The 10,165-nt window shown below is 37.1% G+C and overlaps 1 protein-coding gene across 1 annotated transcript; it reads left to right on the top strand.

Annotated features, from left to right (window-relative positions):
* Positions 1–6,826, top strand: LOC149386168 (cysteine-rich receptor-like protein kinase 15). Its single transcript, XM_089625618.1, has 7 exons — positions 1–838; positions 3,858–3,983; positions 4,227–4,357; positions 4,436–4,646; positions 4,751–4,988; positions 5,065–5,215; positions 6,316–6,826. Exons 1-7 carry the CDS (start codon positions 1–3, stop codon positions 6,658–6,660), a joined length of 2,040 nt encoding a protein of 679 aa, XP_089481744.1. The 3' UTR covers positions 6,661–6,826.
* Positions 6,827–10,165: the final 3,339 nt, after the last annotated feature.

Genomic DNA, 10,165 nt, shown 5'->3' with positions numbered 1-10,165 from the left:
ATGGCATATCGCTCTCTAAGTTTATTAAGCCTTCTCTTCATCTTTCTTCTTTCCATTAAAGTCGATGCTCAGCAAGTTCAATTGAACTATTTATGTAAAAACAATATAGGCCATTACACAAACAGCAGCGACTACAAAGCCAACCTCGTCGACCTCTTGTCCGCACTTCCCGCCACAGAAAATGGCAACGGCTACGGTTTCTTCAACGCCTCCTTCGGCCGGGACCCCAACCGGGCCCACGGCGTCGGGCGGTGCCGAGGAGATCTGGGGCCCGACCTGTGCCGTTGGTGCCTCGAGAACGCCACGCTGGCGCTCCCGCAGGCCTGCCCGTACCGGAAGGAGGCTGTCGTGTGGTACGACTATTGCATGCTCCGATACTCGAACCGATCCCTCGTCGGACTCTCGGAGACCTCTGACGCCTTCTGCATTTGCAATCCCAACGACGTGTCCTCCTCCGCTTCTACCGAGTTCTTCTCGACCCTTCGGAAGCTTCTCGACAATCTCAAGAACCGCGCTGCCGCAGGTGGAAGTTTCCGGAAGGTGGCGGCCGGGAATGACACGGCGCCGGAGTTCATGACACTGTACGCGATGACGCAGTGTTCGCCTGATATATCGCAGCGGGACTGCAACAACTGTCTGGACGATTCCTTAAGGCTCCTACCGGTGTATTGTGGCGGGAAGATCGGAGGAAGAGTCGAAGGAACTAGCTGTAACCTTAGGTACGAGATTGACAGTTTCCTTGGGCCCATTGAAGACGTGGCACTACAGACTTCTCCACCGTCCCCGTCCCCGCGCTCACTGCCAGCCCCAAGGAATCATACAGCAACCACCAAATCGGGTACATAGTTTACTTTTATTTTTTGGAAATGCGACTTATTTGTGTGATCATATTGAAAGTTTTGAGAACTCAGATCTATGATCACCGAATAAACACTCATATACAGACAGTGGGCTATTGCCCCCTCCAATAATTTAGCAAAATAACCAATTTAAACGTTGAGAATTGCTAAATAGTCAAGATTTGGTAAATATTAAGTAAATAGTCAATTTTATATATTTACAAACGTAAATATTAAGTAAATAGTCATTGCCATTTTAAGCCACGTCTATTTACTTAATATTTACAAAACTTTAGCTAATTAACAATATCAAACATTTAAATTGGCTATTTTTCTAATTTTTTTTTATTTATTTTATTTTGTCACTTTTTTTTATCCTAAAAATTTACAAACTAGCTCGTCTTTCTTTTTGTATTTTATCCTCCATAGTTTAGGTTTCTGCCTCTCTCCACAATCACGAGGTATGGCAAATCGCCTACTCCCCAGAACTCGCTCTTCGCAGAGTTCTTGTAACCTAAAACTTCTGATTTCAAACTATCATCAAGAACCCCAATGAATGCACATAAACCTAAAGAAAAAAGAGGAAGAAGTCGATAGAATTTACCTGATGATTATCGCACTCTCCACGATTATATCTCTCGCTTTGTCTCTCTTTCTTTCCTTTCCCGTTCTTTAACTCTGTTTTTCACTCTAAAAATATTACAGTTACAACTAACTCACCACCATCATTTTTTACATTACATCAGCTCATATTTACATAATCAATTAGACAATTACACTAATACATCATCCTATAGTCAAAGTCAGCTGATATTCAACAGAAAGCATTTACTTGTCTTAATTAAAAATGAATGGTGTGTCAGACAAAGTTAATTTATGATTTGTTAAAGGAGGAATAACTAGTTGTAAAACAGCTCAAGTACGTAGTCTCCTAGCGTTGATCAGATTCACACATCTATGAGCAATCTTGGTCTGTTTCGGATCCGACATTCTCCATGCACAATGTTCAATTCACCCTTTAAATTAAGAATGCCTTGCACTTGTCAACCAATAGCAATCTCTTCATCTTCTTTAGGTTCATATGGCCCATGTACATGTATTTATGCCACAAATTCATCTCATCCGGCTAGCTTAGCAGACCAGTTGTACGAGAAGTTTTGTACCCTTATAGGAGATAACAACGCTTATTTGATGACAATCTGTTTTCTTCCATGACATACTAATCATTTATGTCAAAGACTTGGCAAACCGTGAGTAAATTTCACGTGGTGATCTTCGTCACATAATTGAGTGATAATAAAGATATTATTAGCTTTCAATCCATCAAAGAGAAGAAAATTCTCAAGTTCTGATAAGCACTTCAGATGTAAAATAATATATTTTCCAATGAGCTCACCATTTCCAAAGGTTACTGACTGATTTTTAGGTTGATCAAATATATTTCATCTCTAGCCATGTGCCTGAGCAGCCCCTATATATCAAAATTCTAGCTTCCCCTTCCTCATGCGGCAACAAAGCACACTTTCTCTTTAACTCTCCACTCCTTTCTCACCGGTGGAGTAGCCTTCATCTTATCATTTTGTAGATCAGTAAGCAACTTGAAGCAACAAGGTTTCATATGATCAATTTTATTACACCTATATTTACTTCTTCAATCTATCACCTCGAGGCATCTGCGTTAGATTCTGACTACAGTTTCTCTTGCCTTCACAAAGTTGGTATGCCCTAAGGAGGTCTCGCCTTCGGAACCATCAAATTAGATGCTTGGGATGTTCTCATCAAATATATTCCTTATTATCCTTCTTAACTTGGATCCTAAGAGAGGAAACAAGATCAAGAAATTCAATTTTCTCTAAAGTAGAGCGCATACCTTCTTCTCGAGCTCATCTTTCTCACTTTTCAAACTAACCATGTTCTGATTCAATTTGTAATTGAGATCAATCACCTTCAACCACTTGTCATGAAGAATAAAGTAACTCTTGATGATACATTCGTACGTGATATGTTCATCAACACTGCTCCAATTGTTAGGAGTTTGTTTCGACAACATCTTACTTGTGCTACATCCTTCATACTCTTTACGCTTCTCATATGTTACAACACTGAAAGCAAAAAAATTGTTAAAGACTCATCTTCTTTCTTGCTACTATCAGAATCATCATCACTCCAGCTAACAACATGAGACTTTTTGTTCTTCTTCAATGTGTTAGCACATTCAGCTTGAATATGTCTGAAGCCTTCACACTCTCTACACTGAATTCCCTCTGTGATCTTGACTGCTGTCTCCAAATTTGTTCATTCTGCCTCCTCTTCTGTTTTGAAGATTGATGAAGATTGTTGACCGACCTCTTCGATTTAGCTTTCATGAATTTCCCAAACTTCTTGGCCATCAAGGCAATCTATTCAGACATGTCCTCATTATTCTCACGTTCCAGAGACTTCAGCTTTTAGGCCAACACTTCTGACTTTCTTCTCCTGGTCATTCTCATGGAGGTTCATTTGTCTACACTCCAAAAATCCATCTTGAATAGTCGTTTTCCTTGTCTATCTATATTGAACTTACTCCTAAGATACCCCAGGTTTTAAATCACCTCACTTCTACAACTACCTTTTCCCATAGTCTCTCTACGATTCTCACAAACAGTACAGGCACCATGAGAGCGCGTCCACTATATGAAATCACCAAGTTGAAGATCTTAAATATCCAGAATGAACCACGAAGCCCAAACAATTATGGAGTAGGTGACCTATTCTAAGGGCAAGAAAAAAGTTAAGCATAACTATCTTGAAAAACCATAGCTAAAACTGAAATGAACAAATCTTGGAATATATTAGAAATATTTCGTCGTTTAATTAGATCTTACTATTTTGAACTGCAGTATCTTGTTAGTAATAAGTGTTGATTGTAGCTGTACGACTTACTGATTTGACTATTTAATTAAAAAAAATCATTTGATTTGGATATACATTTATTTGTTTCGTTTGGTCTGAGAACTGAGAACTTGCGTGTTGTATCAGGAAATAAGCACAACTCATCCAAAACTATCCTAACTATTGTCGTATCAAGTGCTCTTGGGTCATCGGTGCTAATAGTTTCTCTTTGCTTGTATTTGAGGATGGGAAACGAAAAGAAGATAGTGGAAAGTAAGCAGATAAAGTCTCATAATTAACTTTACTTATTTATAAACATTTTCTTGAAATTCTTATCCCTTCTTGAGCTGCAGGTTTATACTGTAATGGAATGAATAGTATTGTCCTCTTAAACTCATCTCGCCTGACGTAAAAAAAAAATAAGAAAAAAAAAAAAAAAAAATCTCGCCTTTCTTTTAGAAGCTGTAACTCCCCTGTATACGTTTAAGTGGTACTTATCAAATTTATGTGTTCAAGCTCGCATGTCTGTGGAAGATACTGAAACACCAGAGTCATTACAGTACCAATTTGAGACTATAAGAGTTGCGACAGATAACTTTTCCGAAGAAAATAAACTTGGACATGGTGGATTTGGTCCTGTTTATAAGGCAAGTGTTAGTTAAGTTGAGTTTGCCTCGTTTGTTAGAAGTAGTAGAAAAGCCATAAACGTTTCTCTAATAATTCAGGGAAGGCATCCGAACGGACAAGAGATCGCTGTGAAGAGATTATCAATGGGCTCGGCCCAAGGAGAGCTTGAATTCAAGAATGAGGTGATGCTTGTAGCTAAGCTTCAGCATCGCAATCTTGTTCGGCTTCTTGGTTTCTGCTTAAAAGGAAGTGAAAGACTTCTTGTGTACGAGTTCGTTGCAAATGCAAGTCTCGATCATTTCATATTCGGTAACTAACCGTCCCAAACGCACAACTCAAATACATTTTGATGAATATTGTACTGATAAGAACCTAATGCTATGCAATCATCTTTTTTGTTCCTTTTTTTCCAGATCCAAGCAAGAGAGTGCTCTTGGATTGGTTTAAGCGTTTCCAGATTATTAGAGGAATAGCTCGAGGGATTCTTTACCTACACGAAGATTCACGGCTGAGAATAATTCACCGAGATATCAAAGCAAGTAACATTCTCCTAGACGAAGAAATGAACCCAAAGATATCGGATTTCGGAATGGCGAGACTATTTCATATGGATCAAACACAAGGCAGTACGAAGCGAATAGTTGGAACCTTGTAAGAGTACATAGCCTTAATTAGTTTTCAAATTTTTGTCCTATTCCACTAATTTAAAAGATGATTTTGCTTGTAGTGGATACATGGCTCCAGAGTATGTCATGCACGGACAATTTTCAGTGAAATCGGATGTGTTTAGCTTTGGTGTTTTGGTTCTAGAGATAATGTGCGGACAGAAAATCCAGACATTCCGGCACGAAGATCACGAGGAAGACCTCTTGAGCTTTGTAAGTACAAAAATCATATTCTAACACTTAATGCACTATTTTTTTTTTTTTTTGCAAAAGTTAGTCTTTGAACTACTAATATTGTGGTCTCCAAATTATATTTTAGATCAAAATAATATAGTTCTATATTAAGTCTTAAAAAAAATATAAATAAACATATAACTTATTAAAAAACATATATATATATATATATATATATATATATATATATATATATATATATATACAAGAAACAGGCCCCGGCGTTGCCTGGGAGGCTTGCTAAATTTTAATTTAGATAATAATGTGAACGGTTTGCAATTGTTGGTTATCACTTGTCATACGTAAAAGTTAGTATTTTTTTACCACTTTTTAATATACGTTTAAACCATTTTAATTAAATAATAACTCAGATATAAAAAATAAATTAGAAATAGTAAGTTGTAATTATAAACACAATATTTTTTTAGCAACACGAAAATTATAATTAACCAACATCATTACTTATATGTTCATTAGTTTTCAATAATTGTACTGATCATAAGTAATTTAAATTATAAAACTATTAATCGGCTAATAATTGTTATCGTTTTAAAGTTAGTTTAGGGAATTTTCATTTTTATAGTTATTTTTTGAATTTTTCGTTTTAGAGTTGTTTCTAGAATTTTTCGTTTTTTAAAGTTGTTTCTGGAATTTTGTTATACGGTTACTAATGTAATTTTAAAACTTAAATAGGTATTTTTGGAAATTTTAAGAAAAATCTAAAGGTACTGTAGCATAGTAAAATTGGGGTTTTGCTTTATATATATATATAATAATATATATATTTAGTATTGTTAAGACTAACATTTCAGATTTGCTTACTTTCTTTTGTAAAACTAACAAGTTATTCAAGTCGGAAAACATATTTTAAGTTTTTTATGTGACAGTTCGCATAAAAAAAAATTAATGTTATTATAAAAATAATTAAAATGCTACGAAATCGACAATTTTGTTTTAAAAAAAAAAGTTCATGAAATGAAAAGCGTATTTGCACTAGAAGCTTTTAAACAAAATCGTTAAATTCAATTGAAAGACTTATGGTTGACCCTATTTTAATGTAACATTATAAATCGTCGTAGGCATGGAGGAATTGGAGGGAAGGGACGACTCTGAGTGTCGTGGATCCTCTGGCTAGGCGCGTACAACGGTCCGATGTTATGAGATGCGTTCACATTGCAATGTTGTGTGTCCAAGAAAATGTGGCAAATAGACCAACTATGAACACAATCTTTCTCATGCTTAGTAGCGACACTTTATCTCTACCAGTGCCCTCAAAGCCAGCTTTCTTATTTCATAGCAGCATCGCACCCGATGCGCATTTCATTTCAAACCAGATCACTGATAATTCAGATCATTCCAAGAGTCACCAGTCTACCCAGGCGTCTGTAAATGAGGCTTCAATCAGTGACTTCTATCCACGTTAGAGGTATCTGAATAGGAAATGGTAACGTACCTGCCCAATTTTCATATTGAATTCTCATTCCAACTAAAGCAGCAGTAGATGTCTCAACGGCTTTAATGTTCAACCACACATGATGCTTATTCTTACATCCTTGTAGTTCCAGCAAAATTTGCTCAACATCTTTTATTCATCACACTTTTCTGCTTTTTTCTTAACATTTATAAATATTAGTATTATTATTATTGTGTGAGGGTATATTATTGTTTTACGATAAATTTATTGCAACTAGTCAATCTCTTAGCATTTCTTAGCATTTTTTAAGATTCTAATCAAAGTTTTATTTTATTAAAAAGTAGTCTATCAGTCCGAAGTAAATTAAATGAACTAAAACAGTTAATATAATGAATTAATTCCTTTTTTACCCCCTGGACTCGTACCCCCGATTACATTTCACCTCCTGCACTCGGAAATGTTGCAGAACTAATCTCAGAACTTAAACACGTGTTACAACTTGCCACTTCCGTCATTATTTGGACGTTAAGTTTAACTTTTTGATGACGTGGCAGTATTTTGATGACGTGGCAATATTATTTTAAACAGATTAAATAATTAAATATTTTTTTATTATCTCTCCTCTCTCTCTTCTATCTTCTTCTTCCTCTCCTGGTTCTCCCCACGCGCCTGCGAGAAAACAAGAAGAAAAAAAAGCCAGTTCTGTTTTAATCTGGAGAACCTGGTGGACCCTCGCGGAAGATTCTAGACCCTCGCGGACCGTCGATCCGGGGCTGGAACAAGGTCTTCCTGGTGACGTGTCTGGTCTCGCTTTTCATGGACCCGCTCTTCTTCTACCTCCCCATCGTCAGGACCGAGACGTGCATCGACATCGGGCTCAGCCTCGAAGTCGCGCTCACGGCTGTTCGATCAATCGCCGACGCGTTCTACGTCGTCCAGATTTTCATCAAGTTTCGCACGGCTTATATAGCCCCGTCTTCGCTCGTTTTCGGGAGAGGAGAGCTCGTCATCGATGCTTCTAAGATCGCCCGGAGATATCTCAGACAGAATTTCTGGATTGATCTCGCCGCCGCTCTGCCCCTCCCACAGGTTTTTTTTTTGTATGGCTGATCATTTATTTTTTTGGGTGGAGTGTTTATTACACTTATCAAACTCTGATGCCATGTCACATTTTGACATTCACTAAAAAAATTACTGAACATGTATCTTATCCTTGAAAGTTAAAGAATTGATTTTAATTTACTGGTTTTGCTTCAAAAGCTAACCAATGCTGTCGTTGAAAAAAAAAAATTCTTTGTGCTCAAATTTTGAATTTTTTAGTTTCTTTTCTTAATTATCATATAGTTAAATTATAATTTTAACTTAATGAGTCTGAATGACTACATATTTAGAGCCCCTAGAATGTACTTACGCCTGCTCTGATTCATCGACGACGGTGACGTCGTGGATCTGCCGAGTCAGGTGAGCGAGTCTGAACCGTTCGTCGTCGTCGAGAGAGACGACGGAGAAACGGAGAGCGTTGCCGAAGAAGCCCAGCGGAAGCGACCGCGAAGCCCTTGCGTCGATGCAGACAGAGACAGAGACCGACTTCTCTACACCTACGCGAGAGCAGAAGAGCGCAGCGAGGAAGTCGAAAGGAGTGGCGGCAGAGCAGGCTTCGGAGACTTCGAGAAGGCCCTTCTTCACGGCGGAGTGGCTGAACTTGAATGTGGCGGTGGCGGTGATCGGCGGCGTAACGTTCGATTTCCGGTGAGTATTTGGGTCGGGTTTCGGGTAGAGAAAAACGGGCGGGTGTGTCGGGGCTCGGTGGCGGTGGATATCGGTCCAGGATTTGTGGAGAAGGGTGAGGCACGTGAGGATTTGTGGCGTGGGGAGAACCAGGAGAGGAAGAAAAAGATAGAAGAAGAAAATAAAGAGAGAGAGAGAGGAGAGATAATAAAAAAATATTTAATTATTTAATCTGTTTAAAATAATATTGCCACGTCATCAAAAAGTTAAACTTAACGTCCAAATACTGACAGAAGTGGCAAGTTGTAACACGTGTTTAAGTTCTGAGATTAGTTCTGCAACATTTCCGAGTCCAGGGGGTAAAATGTAATCGGGGTACGAGTCCAGGGGGTAAAAAGGGAATTAATTCTAATATAATTTAGTGAGTTATTTTCTTAATAAATGATTTTTTTTAAATAAGGATGGACTATTAGACTATTGGCCTAATTGTCTCTTCTTTTATTGTTTTCCGTTATTGAATAAACTTAAAGACTTAAGTATTTCTCATTATTCAATATTATCATGAAATCGTGTTCATCCTTATTTTCTCATGGTATCAGAACCTTAATTTAATAGTGTTCTTAATTTTTCGTTATTTTTTTAATTATCAGATAGTTGTTAGTATTGTACCGTAAGAGGAATGGGTTATATTTCTAATCTCCCTCAATCTAATTGCATAAAAATTAATAGAAAATACAAGACAACAAGTTATATATAGTGAGCTAAATTTAATATTTAGAAATGTAATAAAATCATTACAATAAATGAGGATATGTTTTTTTTTTTTTTTTTGTAAAAAATAGAGTTTTTATTTGAGATAAAATATAAATATTAACAACTATTACTAGTTATCAACTACGTGATAGAAAAAAAAATTATGAAACCCAAATCTTACCCAAAAACCCTTAATCTCATCGTGAAACCCACTAGTTACATGAATCGTGGAACAAAATACAAAGCAAATAACTCAGGAGAGAGAAGGAATACAAGGAAATGTGTGAGGCTTTTTGTGTCGTTTTAACCTTTTGGTTGTTGTTTTCGAGCCAAACGAGACATCTGGAAGGCAAGTACACTGAGGAAATCCTTCTCCGACTCATTCTCATACCCACTCAACAACACCAAAGACACCACCACTAGCCAAGACTCGACGCCGAGTCGTCTAGTTTTTCGCTATGGAAACAAAGCTCTTCATTGGCAAGAAATTGCGCCAGAATCCAAAAATTCGAGTCATCGAGACTCTCAGCGATGTTCTTGGAAGAAGAGAGACTACTTAATCATAAAGAAAGAACGAGAGTTTGAAATAAAAATTCAAGATTTGAAAAGGCAATCATCATATGTATAGAAATAAATTTATTATTTTAATTAATATAAAGCAGTCTTAATTCGAATAAAAACTGTTGAAGTTTAGAGAGAGAGAGAGTCGAATCTGGAGAGAAGATAAAGAAAGAGAGAATCGGAGAAGAGAGATAGTGTTCCGAGACTTTGAATATTTCTTATATTTGATATTAATTTGTATCACCTATTTATACATATGGTGGGTACAAGAGAGAGTGTAATAAATACATGTGTAATAACTACTTCTAGGAAAAAAAGAATAATAAATATACACAGAGAGCAAGACATAGGAAATAACATGAGAAATAAATGCGACAATTTCCCATGAGGAATGAGTTCCAAGGAGAGGACTTCTGAGGCAAGCTCGACGCGGAAGGGCGAGCTGACGAGCTCGACGCGGAAGGGCGAGCTGA

Source organism: Urtica dioica, chromosome 9, assembly GCF_054948205.1.
Source record: "Urtica dioica subsp. dioica isolate 48M chromosome 9, U.dioica_male_clone48M_v1_H2, whole genome shotgun sequence".
Taxonomy (NCBI): Eukaryota; Viridiplantae; Streptophyta; class Magnoliopsida; order Rosales; family Urticaceae; genus Urtica; species Urtica dioica.
This window is presented reverse-complemented; position numbering and strand designations above follow the sequence as displayed.

What these genes read in the sequence shown, in the direction of transcription:
- LOC149386168 (XM_089625618.1), top strand. Translation starts at nt 1, where the DNA reads ATGGCATATCGCTCTCTAAGTTTATTAAGCCTTCTCTTCATCTTTCTT. An exon ending in TACAGCAACCACCAAATCGG is followed by an intron (nt 839 to 3,857) that starts GTACATAGTTTA and finishes GTGTTGTATCAG; the next exon opens with GAAATAAGCACAACTCATCC. An exon ending in AAGCGAATAGTTGGAACCTT is followed by an intron (nt 4,989 to 5,064) that starts GTAAGAGTACAT and finishes TTTTGCTTGTAG; the next exon opens with TGGATACATGGCTCCAGAGT.